Source organism: Aptenodytes forsteri, unplaced genomic scaffold, assembly GCF_000699145.1.
Source record: "Aptenodytes forsteri isolate BGI_AS27 unplaced genomic scaffold, ASM69914v1 Scaffold61, whole genome shotgun sequence".
In the NCBI taxonomy this organism is placed as follows: Eukaryota; Metazoa; Chordata; class Aves; order Sphenisciformes; family Spheniscidae; genus Aptenodytes; species Aptenodytes forsteri.
The window spans coordinates 5,913,761-5,925,631 of NW_008794443.1; the positions used below are offsets into that span (position 1 = coordinate 5,913,761).

The following is an 11,871-nucleotide window of genomic DNA, read 5'->3' on the forward strand; positions in this document are numbered from 1 at the left end:
GGGGGAGGTCCGCCGGGTGCGGGGGGGCTCCCCGTCTGACCAGTTCCCCTCTTCTCCGCCCTGCAGGGTCCCTCTGCTTCCTGAAGACGGGCGTCCGCGATGGCCCCAACAAGGGGAAGAGCTTCTACGTGTGCGGAGTGCAGGGCCCGGCGGCCTGCGGCTTCGTCCTCCCGGCGCCGTAGGTGCAGGGCGGGGGGGCCTCCCCGCTGGTGTGCGGCTGGGGACACACACGCGGCTGTTTTGAGGGAAATTCTGTGCTGTGTCAGCAGTAATAAACTTTTATTTTCTTAGTCGCGTAGTCTTTGAAAAGACTCTCCGAGTATTTTGTCCCAAGTAATTGTTTTTGCCGCTGCTGTTCCCTGGGCAGCTTGTCTTGTCTTTGTTCTAACTCTTTTCCTTTCCTCTTTTCAGTATTCCTGCTTCTCACTGCTTGATCCATGAGGGAAGCACGGTGGAGCTGCAAGTCCTGGTTCAGCAGCAGGACAGAGATGAATACCAGTAAGTTCCTCAAAGTGGAAACAAAGGTTTGTTGTACAGGTTTGAACATTTGGAATTGTTTGATGGTGGCAGACTTGCAATTACCTTCTAGAATTGAAAGGGCTTAACCAGCCTTGAGGCCTTCACTTAGCATGTTTCAAAATGTTTGCTCTTTTTATTAGCAATTATATTTGATGGTATAAACCGAAGTGATCACATAATGAGGTTTTTTTAACAGAATTGAACATGGCTCTGTGGCTGGGTTCATCCAAGACTCACGATGGTTACATCGAATTCGCCAGTTTTAATTCTCATAAAGTTCTTGCAGCAGTCCTGGTTGGCTGCCAGTTTAAAAAAAGATCACATCCAAAGTTTTTCTGTTCCTGAGGTGCTTTAAGGATGAGGTGGCCTGTGCAGTGTAGCTAAAAGAATAGCTGTTTCCTTATACCTTGAAATCATAGGACACTTCTGAGACTCTGAACATAGACAATATTCTTGCCTGAGCAGGTTGGGTTTTTTTATTGCTAAAATTAAAAACCAAACAACTCAAAACCCTAGGAATCTTCATCCAGAGAACAATGCTTTTTTAAAAAGCTTTATTGCCAGCGTTCACGGCCTTTTGCTATGTAGGAGTCTGGATGTAAAGTGCAGATCAAGAGAACTTGTCTGTGATGTTTTTGGTGCAAAGTACTTTTTAAAGAATGCTTAGAGTTCCTTTACTGGCTCCTGCAGTTCAAATCTTGTTTTATTCTTTGGTAGGTTGTTTTACCGATGTCTTAAAAGTAAGTTGAATGGGAAGAAATGGTGTGGAAGCATCCCATGGCAGGTATGAATGTTTCATTTGTATTCTAGTATCAGCTTATCCCAGCATGACTTTTCATTCTGTATTCTGTAATCACCTCTGAGACTACATAGTAGGAGAGCTTGTATTTTCTAGCTGAAAAGTGTGTCAGCCTGCTGCCCTCCAGATGAGACTTCTCTTACTCCTAAATTGTGTGAAGTAATCGCTGTTCTCCAGTCTTAAAAGAAACTTGGGTTTGATCTCTGGACGTCTTCTTTTCTTGAGGATGATGCTGTTGGGACTTGATCCCCCATGCCATGAGAATGGCAAAGAAAGCAGAAAACCAGCAGTTTTGTTTTGTTTTCCTTGTAATATGTTTATCCTGATCCTGCTAAAATGATAGGAAAGATGATGTACATAGAGAATGAAGTCTTGCTTGAGATGGCCAGGTTGTGTGCATAGTTAGCAAGCTTTAATAATTTGTACGTTAGCACTTACTCACTTGTATATATTGCAGGACCCCCATGCCATAATGGCAAAGAAAGCAGAAAACCAGCAGTTTTGTTTTGTTTTCCTTGTAATATGTTTATCCTGATCCTGCTAAAATGATAGGAAAGATGATGTACATAGAGAATGAAGTCTTGCTTGAGATGGCCAGGTTGTGTGCATAGTTAGCAAGCTTTAATAATTTGTACGTTAGCACTTACTCACTTGTATATATTGCAGGACCCAAAAGCTACCAGTGTGTCAAAAACCTTAGAATCACAGCCCAACACAGCACCTCTCTTCAATCCCAGTGGCCAAAGAAATCCGTTCAAAGTGATAGACAAAAATTGTGAACCATCGTCCTGGAAACAAATTAAGCAAGGCAACGGAGAGGAAAGTAAAGCAAAAGGAGTAAAAGCAGAGAAAGAAAGCGTACTGGTGTCACACAAAGAAAAGAAATCGACTTCTGATTCCTCCACAGAGAAAGAACCTGTAGAAGGGCTGAAAACTAAAAAGAAGCAGTCCACGGGAAATAGGATTGATCCAGAACTTAAGGAAAGCACAGGGTCTGAATCTAAACTTGGTCTTTCTGAGACTTGGAAAGGGAAAAACACCCTTTGGGAGGAAGAGAAATATGGTGGCAGGGAATCCAAGAAGTCTTCCGAGTCTGTGGAGAAAGAGCCAGGCAGGAGATCCAAGCTTTTTCCACTAAGTCTTGGAAAGCAAAGTACAAGTACCAAGCCTCCAGAGGAGGAGCAGCTCGGAGAGCAAAGCTTAAAAAGCTGTGTGGATAAACAAACCAGGGGGGAAGAATACGTTGGTGGGAAGAATGGAAAGGCGAAACCGGTATCTAAAGAAGACGCTATTTCCCCAGCGGTACCACAGTCAGCGTTGCAACATGCTGCCCTGAAGGGAGGAGCAGAGACAGTGCCACCCAAGACACAAATCAGGCCAGGGCTGGGACAGCCTGCTGATGAAGTCTCTGGCAGTGATGCTGATGAAGTAGGATTTGTTTATTCCTCATCAGGTGAAAGTAAACCTGAGAAATCAGTTGAGGGTTTGCAGTCAAGAGAGATTCCTTCAGGAAAATCAGGGGAGAGTATGCAGGGGACACCTTTGCCAGGAGTTGCAGCATCGCATCATGTGGAAGGACCCCAGGACCCTAAAGCTCTTCACAACCATCTTGTAGTCCAGCTGAAGCAGAAGAAGGTCAATTATTGCACCTGTTACTCCTTTTTTTTTCTTTTTGGTTCTGTGTTCAGGGTGACTTCCCTTACTTGTGATGGGCATCAGAATATGGTATCCCCTCACAGCAGAAACTCAAAATATTTGGATGGTTTAGGAAGATGGGGCAAGGGAGGGAATTCAGCCTAGGCGCAGGCTAGTTGTTTTTAGCCACATAGGAGACAATTACCCCTAAGGTAGTACAACCTTCTGCATTTGGGGGTGCTCAGTTTTCACCTGCCTGAGGTTGTGTCTGTCTCTTGCCCAGAAAGTAATTTGCCTAAGATGGAACAGCACACAGACAGCTTAACCTTTTTAAATAACGTGGCTGTTTCTAGTGGTCTCTCTTGGCCTTGTGGAGTAAAAGTGATCTAACCATGAAAACTCACACTAAGAGGAAATAAACTACCTGTTTGCTTTTTTTATAATTGCCAATAATTATGTTTCATAGTTTTTATTATAAAAACCCCTGTTTGCCTAGAGCTCAGAACAGATCCTCAAAATAAACAGTCAGAACTGTTGTTCCTGCTAGTATAGCAAGAAACGTGCAAGTAGGTTGAACTTCGGGTGCTTTGAGAGATGTTAAGATTGTCCAAGTCACTTGACTACCTGTTCATCCTGTTTCATAATAAGGGGGGGGGGGCCTGCATCCTTTCATCTCTTCGTTCATCCTGAAAAAGGGGGGGGGGGCCTGCATCCTTTCATCTCTTCTAAAGTATGCTAATGCTTAGTTTATTTTCTGCTAAAAGACTATTTAATCACACTGAATGGCACTTAAATGCTTTTGGAGATTGTAGAACAGTATCAAAACACAAATTACTGTGGCATAAGGTTAGTGTTTTTAAACTTCTGACTTGATTGTTCTCTGTTGGCAGAGAGCTTGATAAACACATTCAAATTTTGGATTCTTTTTTGTTTTGCAGAGTACATTGGCTACAGTGAACATCCAGCTGCTGCCAGATAAAGGGGAACGGTTATTAAAGCAAGTGCAGGATTTGGAAGCTGCACTCAGTGCTCTTAACATTTCGACAGCAGATACTACTAAAAAAGGTAGGGCTACATTTTTTTGCCCCAGAACTTTGCAAAACAGTTTGTCTTACTATAGTTGTTAATATTGAGGAAAAATAGCATAAACTTATATATGGCATGTGGCCTATATAAACTTTGTTGAGATTCACTGAAGATGAAAAGTGTTAGTTGCAAAGTGTGTGTCTGGGAGAGGATGAATGGAACAACTCAAATGTTTCCTCTGAAGTGTGGTGGCTTCCCAAGAGAGTTTCCTCCCATGGTTAGGACGCAGGGCTAGTTCTCTTTCCAGCTTTGGCTACATGATTGAGGCAGCTGTCCCTCTGAGGACTTGCCAGTGAAGTGTTAACTTCCTCTTTGTTGCAGTATGGAACCATGCTGCTTATAGAATCATAGAATCGTTTAGGTTGGAAAAGACCTTTAAGGTCATCGAGTCCAACCATTAACCTAACACTGCCAAGTCCACCACTACACCGTGTCCCTAAGCACCACATCTACAGGTCTTTTCAATACCTCCAGGGATGGTGACTCATGTTTTGGCTGCTGTGTCTGAATGTTTAAGTTACCAGATGCAAGATAAGCAGCTTCCAGTGTGCCATTCCTGTAAAGTGATTTCCTAATTCTATTAACTAGTATTAATCACCTATGGAAGAGAGGCATTTTGCTGAGTTACCTGTACGATCACCTCAATAGGAGAGTTACTTTGTAATCATAATATCAATTGTGTTGATGAAAAGATCCAGTTTGACAACTCTGGAAACTGAAGATCTCTAGCAAAGAAACAGTAACTCGGGCCACCACACAACAAGCAGTCCCAATGTCTTATAACATAATCTGGTTTTAAGCAGGACAGACCTTTCCAGGAAGGAGAGAAAAGCTCAGAGTTCTTGGCCCATTCATTCTTGGATGTTTTGGTAGTTTTTGTGACCAAAACATTGACAAGAAAGATGTCTTTAAAAGGAATAAATCCTCTGGGAATAGTGTGCAAAATTGACCTTGTTTTTGCACTAATCTGACCACAGTTGCAAAGTTCACTGTGTTGGTATAAACCACACACTGAGGCTTGAGCTGAACTGCATTGCCTGTCATGTAGGAGCAGGCTAAGAGCACGCATGTTAGTAGTTGCAGTGGCTCAGCTGATATGGTAACCTGCTACCCTGCTGTTAAATCCGTGTGACCACTTAATAATATTTTGCAAGCAGAACGTTGGGCAAAACGAAGGCCCTTCTCTGGGCTGTAACCCAAGGCTCTGAGGTCCATCGTGCAACCTTTTCAGCCTGCAATTCCTTTCTTCTTAAGGGGAGGATAGTGCAAGCAGTGGCTGTCGTGAGGAATCTTTGCCTAACCCATTTGGCAGGCCAGGCGGTACAAAGCTGATACCACCACTACCGCTCCAGGATCCTATAGCAGGGACCTCTTCAGGCTCACACAGTCACACCTCTGCTGCTGCTGCTTGGGGTTCCAGTGAATATTGTGGCCGTGGTTTTGGAGGTAAGTATGGAAAGACTTTTTTTTTTTCTATTAAAGACAACACTGGTGAGGACTAGTTTTCAAAGAATCCTGCAACTTGTGGATATATGCGAGAGTACTAAACCTCTTTTATTACTGTGAGCTGCGTACTGCCCCTCGGGCATCTGTAGCCATTGAGATCAATCTCTGAGATGAAAGAGCTGCTTGGGAGAGCTAGCTTTGTAAACACACCTCATGCATAATACTGTATCTTTTCAGTGAACTCTGGTGTGCAGAATCTATATGGAGGAAGAATGACAGAAGACCGAATCAGGGCTGTACACAGTGCCACAAGTGATGCTATTAATCATCTTCACAAATCTCTGGAATCCTGTCCAACGGAGCAGACAGCAGCTGAAGATCCCTCTGGCCTGAAGGTGAGTTGGCAAGGATGGAGGATGTTGTGCTGCTGAACTTAGAGGTTTACTGTTACCTCCGTTGTGAAATGTAACATCAGAGTGATACGCTAGAGCATCCTGTCCTTTCACATTTTACTTTGCAGTTTTCAACCTGCTGGAAGGAGGCACTCTAATTATTTCCCACCCATGAGAGTTCCTTCAGATTGGCAGTACTGATGTTCTAACCTCCTGCTGTGGTGTCTTCAGAATATTTAGTGCTTGAATGAAGTAGTAGTACCTAAGACAAAGCAACCAACTCACAACCATTTGTTTGTACACGTCTGGCAGAGCAGAGGCAGGTCTCTAGTGAGAACTTTGTTATTGCTCTTTTCTCCCAGTTAAGTCTCCCAGTGAGCTATAAGAAATAGTCTTTTTAAAGTGTTGCAGATGATCGAGTTCATGCAAACCAATGGACTCCAGAGTAGTCAGTTCTGATTTACCAAAGAGCAGCTCTTTATCTCTACGGTGGTAGAGAACCCATAGTTGAGGTTATGTGCAAGGTACTGTAAGGCACTTGCCTCTGCAAGGTGGTGTGTTGATGTATATATGTTGTGTCACTTGCCAGATCCACTTGGGACCTTTTCAGTGTTGGGGAAGGCCATGTAATGTCTTATGACGATAGTATGTAGTCCGTCTTCTTGTCTTTTAAGAATCTGTAGGGGTCTTAGACTTGGTGAGAAAAGGGGAAGTGTTCTTAATCCCCCTCCTTGACAGCGATGCCTGTTGTGAGCAAGGTAGGCTTGGGTGGATTTTCCACCTGAACAAGCCACCCTCCCGTGCTCTCAGAGCACTGTGAGGTGCTAGGATGGTTTGTGTGTAAAGCATTAGCAAGACTGATCTGTGGTACTGCTGACTTCCTGTCTGCAGGAGATGCTTATCTTGGGTGTCCCTGTCCATGTGGGAAAAGAACAGGTAGGCAAACTCCCTTTAGTAAGATTGTAATAGGACAGTTCAACTGGATAATTTGGTACAGAAAGCAGAAGTGTCTGAAGTTTGCAAGGTGTTTCCTTCAAATCCTCTGTCTCATCCTTTCAGGTTCCGCTGCTGCTGCATCAAAAACAAGCGCTCGCATGGCTACTCTGGAGAGAGAGTCAGAGACCATGTGGAGGAATTCTGGGTAAGCAACAGAACAGGAAAGTGGATTTTGGGGGGCAGATTTATGGTAGCAAAAGCTTGGCACAGCTGAGGGAACTGGGAACTGGGGTTGTTTAGCCTGGAGAAAAGGAGGCTGAGGGGACACCTTATCGCTCTCTACAACTGCCTGAAAGGAGGTTGTAGCGAGGTGGGTGTTGGTCTCTTCTCCCAAGTAACAAGTGATAGGACAAGAGGAAATGGCCTCAAGTTGCACCAGGGGAGGTTTAGATTGGATATCAGGAAAAATTTCTTCACCGAAAGGGTTGTCAAGCATTGGAACAGGCTGCCCAGGGAAGTGGTTGAGTCACTATCCCTGGAGGTATTTAGAAGATGGTTATGGTTCTATAACTTACTCGGAGGCCAATAACTAGTTATTTTGTAGGCATGTCAAGGGGCTTGTCTTTCTGTGCCCTTCGACCAATTACAGCTATTAACCCATTACTAAATCATGCTCTGAAATGATCAGACGTGTATTTTTATTTCCAGGGCTCCCCAGGGCAATTTCTGTTGCAGTCTTTACCTCAGTGTAGATCTGAGCTAGGGGGGCTCATTTCTGCAGGTCATCACAACTTCTGTGTGTCTCTTTCCAGCGGATGACATGGGTTTGGGGAAGACTCTAACGATGATTGCTCTCATTCTGGTCCAGAAGCAGCTGAAGACAGAGAAAAGAAAGGAGAAGTTAGAAATATGGCTATCCAAAAATGGTACAGAATTGTTTCCATCATACAGTACATACATTATGATGCACTGCCATTTGAAATGCCCAAAGCGTTATAGGCTAACAGCTCTTAAAACAACAGAGTCTTATCTGTGCTCACTTCCCTTCTGTAGGACAATTCCATGGGGCTTAGTGTTTAGTGCACTCCCTTGTAAGGCTTTTCTCTTGATCAGTGTCATTTGTTCTTCCATTGGATGTGTAGGATTTCCTAATTCATTGCTTTATGTTGTTTTAGATTTTTTTTATCGGTTAGTTTCCTGAACCAGGTAAAGCCAGCATATGCTGTTTTGAAAAAAGTTTTATAGTTTTTTCAACATACACAAGCATATGCAGTTTTCATAGCGTAAGGACTTAAATTAGTTACTACTCACCTCCTTGTGACTGGCTTTTTCTTTTTTTTTTTTTTTTTCTTCTTTTTCCCCCATAAGATTTCTTTTATCTTGTCCGTGGAGATAAGGGATGTTAGAGTCTTTAAACAGTATAGCTTCTGTGTCCACAACCTGTCACTGTCTCTATCCTCATGGAATTGGTTGGGCTACTTTTTCCTGTTTTGCCAAGCTTACTGACCGTGTGGTTTTTTTTTTCCTGTGTGGTTCAAAATGGTAACATTTCAGTCTTCTAGAACAGGAAAGAAGCATTTGTTTGGAACTGTATTCTCAGGAGAGATCAGGGTTAGTTCCTGAATTCTAACCTTTCAGCTTATCCAAAGGAAGTGCACAGATATGTAGTGTAACTCTGAGTGGAGAGCAAGTGATGCTTTAGTGTTTAAGTAGAGTTTTTTCCACCCAGAACTAACAGTCCCCAGGAAAGCAGTGTGGAGATGTCTGCTTTGCAAACTGTGTTAGCAGGAAAATTGGACCAATCTTCTTAATTGTTGTGACTTTCTAAAACTTCTGTCTTTGTTGTAGTCTAATGTGAAGACATTGAAACCTGTCTGCAATATTTCCCTGCAGATTCTACTGTTATCCCTTCCCACAGCACTTTAATCATTTGTCCTGCATCCTTGATCCATCACTGGAAGAAAGAGATTGACAGACGTGTGGGCTGTGGCAAACTGAGGGTGTATTTGTACCACGGGCCAAACAGAGATAAACATGCAGAGATGTAAGTGCTAAACCATAAATATGACCAAGAAAAGTAAAATACTACTTAGTGAGAGATTGTGTGTGTCAGAGTTGAAATTCAGTGGTTGTAGAATGATGGAAGAAGCTGAAGTGTGGAAATGTGGAGGATCCAGAAGGTCAGGCTGATGGCTGCTGTCAGGGTGTATATAGCAAAACCTTTATGACCTGTACCCATGCTGAGCCGTTCTGGTGTGGGCTATTGCTGTTCCTGATAACAAAAAAAGGTGTACATTCTCTGAAACATCTCTTGCTTGCAGAGAATGTCAGTGGTGGTTTCTTCCATGCTTGTGCTTTCTGGTTATATTTTTTTTTTTATCAGCTGTATGTGTAGATCAGAAAATTTTCTACACCACTTCAGGCCATGCTCAGCAGTGTTTCTAGGTGCCATATTCTAAGTAGTGTTCCTCTCATGTGGAGTGCATTCTATACCACTGGCTTTTACCATCTTGAGCTTGCTGTGTCTACTTTCAGTATCCATAAAACGGGGACAACGTGCCCTTCCTGTTTGACTGCTATGAAGCTCCATTTTCTGTAAAACTCTGCACTTCAGCTCTTGTAGAACTGGGTTCTTAAACCTTGAGCATGCATTTTGTCTGCCTTGCAAAATGCATTCCTCAGCTGTTCTTATTCCTGATTACTACTTTCCCTTTGTGCAGGCTCTCTGAATACGATGTTGTTGTCACAACCTACAGCCTTGTCTCCAAGGAGGTTCCCACAAGCAAAGAGGAGGGGGAAGTCCCTGCTGAGGACCATGATGTGGGGGTGAGAAGCCATATTCTTGATAGAAGATTGCCTTATCATTTTGCTCTGAGGTGTTGCAAGCCATTATTGTTTCAAGTAGCACCTTATGTATGATACAGTGAGCAGTAGGTTGAATATTTTTTTCCCCCATAAGTCCCCTGTTGAGTTTGCACAATAAAAATACAGTGATGAGAGAAAGTGCTGTGAAGTGTAGAAAGAAAACGGGGGGAAAATATTCACAATAAATCTGTTCTGTAGTAATATAGAATATGCTACATGGAATAAATTGAAATGTCCTAAAAAATAATTTTAAGACCGCGATGATGAATCTCATACTCCTCCTTTCGAGGTGAGACCGTAAAGGAACACTAGAATCTCCTGCTTGGTATTCTTTGCTGCTTGAAGCACCAATGTCACTTTAAACTACCAGAAACCTGTCGCGCTCAGGCTCTGGGTCCGTCTGAACTGAGACTGTGGCAGCTTACATGCTGCACTCTTGAAGAAACAGTAGTGTCTTTGCTAGGCTATGAAAAATAATAAAGTGATTGCTGAATGCTTACTGAACTTGGCTACACAGTGTAGAGGAAGTCCCTTGCTGGTGGATATTTTTGTCTCCTAGCTCTGTGCACAGATCTAGATGTAGCTCTTAAAGCAAACAGGCCTTTGAATTTCCTGAAACTTCAAGGTGACATCTATAAAACTGTAGAGGGATCAGAATAATTGTATGTGGTCCTTTGTCCCAGCCTAGCAAAATTTTACTGATATGAAATGCCTCTTGGGAAGAAAGAGGTGATAAAATGTTAAAAGCAAGAAAAACAGCAAAAGATTAGAAATTGTTATTAAGAACAGGCAAGCGTTACATTCTTTGGCTTATAAACTTTCATGGAAGCTTTGGAGAGCTGATTTTTTTTGAGAGCATCTCTTACATGACAGTAAGAGCTCAGATTACTGCCGACTAACACCAGGAAAAGGCTTCTTGCTGGAAAAATATGTTTACTTGTAGCTCTTTAGAGAGCCTAGCAAGGTTATTGCTCTGTGTTATAAATAGTCTGCTTTTCTTTCAGAGTGGGTCATCTCCCTGTTCCCCTCTGCTCAGGGTAGCTTGGGCTCGAGTTATATTGGATGAAGCTCACAATATTAAAAACCCAAAGGTTCAAACCTCTATAGCTGTGTGCAAACTGAGAGCCAGTGCCAGATGGGCTGTCACCGGGACACCGATACAGAACAACTTACTGGACATGTACTCTCTCCTGAGGTGAGCTGACTGCACGTGAGGCACGCGGACAGGCCTCCCATTCCAGTAATTCTTCATTGACAAAGTGCTGAAGTTGTTTCTAAGATATGTGAGGCAGCGAGACTAGTTGTATTAACACTTCAGGCACTGGATTGCAAAGGCTGCGGCTGAAGCATTGCACAAGGCTGACCATGTGTCTACTGTAGCGTGTAGCTATTCTGCTTTCATAGAGGACAAAGGGGAAACTACTTCAGATCTCCTATGTCTCCAAGATGAATATCCACAAAACCAATTTTAATGAACAGCAGTTTTGTGTGATAATCCTTGTTCCTACCAGGGCAGCCTGGCAGGACTTTATTAAAGAGTGTTGTGCTACAAGGGCATTGAAAAAAAGCGTGAAAACTGTGGCTTCTCTAAACAAATGATAAACAGGTTAAACTCTGCACTACTCATTACTGAGCGGGGAAAGATTGTGAAGGGTGTTGGAGAACCAGAGAGAACTTGCATTTGAAATTTATTTCAGATAATTGAAATTGAATTTTAAATTAAGAGGTACAGGATTTTGAAATAACAAATGAATATGCTTTTTGGCAAGTGCCTGTGCTTCTTGATGCCCTTCATTTGCTGGTCATGCTTGAGACATAATGAGCTAAGGGGAACTGATGGGTACAGAACCAGAAAGAGACTTTCACTGTGCTAGTGATGGTAAGACTTTTGAGCAAACAAGTTATCGGTGTTGTTACACTGGAAGTGTTTTACTGCTCCTAACAGTTGTGGCTGAACCAGAAATGGTTTGTTTTGGATAGCAAGGAATTTGGTTCTGGTCTGTCGTGGTTTAACCCCAGCTAGCAACTACCCCCAGCCACTCGCTCACTTCCCTCCGGTGGGATGGGGGAGAGAATCGGAAGTGAGAAAACTCGTGGGTTGAGATAAAGACAGTTTAATAGTTTAATCAAAAGCTGCACACGCAAGCCAAGCAACACAAGGAATTCATTCACCCCTTCCCATCGGCAGGCAGG

At 43.0% G+C, this 11,871-nt stretch overlaps 1 protein-coding gene across 1 annotated transcript in view; it reads left to right on the plus strand.

Annotated features, from left to right (window-relative positions):
* TTF2 (transcription termination factor 2) overlaps positions 1-11,871 on the plus strand; it is a 29,924-nt gene that overhangs the window by 768 nt on the left and 17,285 nt on the right. Inside the window, exons 2-13 of the mRNA XM_009289807.1 lie at positions 67-178; positions 412-498; positions 1,237-1,303; positions 1,985-2,953; positions 3,892-4,018; positions 5,294-5,485; positions 5,723-5,880; positions 6,937-7,018; positions 7,626-7,739; positions 8,707-8,857; positions 9,534-9,639; positions 10,683-10,873. Coding sequence (XP_009288082.1) covers positions 67-178; positions 412-498; positions 1,237-1,303; positions 1,985-2,953; positions 3,892-4,018; positions 5,294-5,485; positions 5,723-5,880; positions 6,937-7,018; positions 7,626-7,739; positions 8,707-8,857; positions 9,534-9,639; positions 10,683-10,873 — 2,356 coding nt within the window. The remainder of the gene's footprint in view (positions 1-66; positions 179-411; positions 499-1,236; positions 1,304-1,984; positions 2,954-3,891; positions 4,019-5,293; positions 5,486-5,722; positions 5,881-6,936; positions 7,019-7,625; positions 7,740-8,706; positions 8,858-9,533; positions 9,640-10,682; positions 10,874-11,871) is intronic.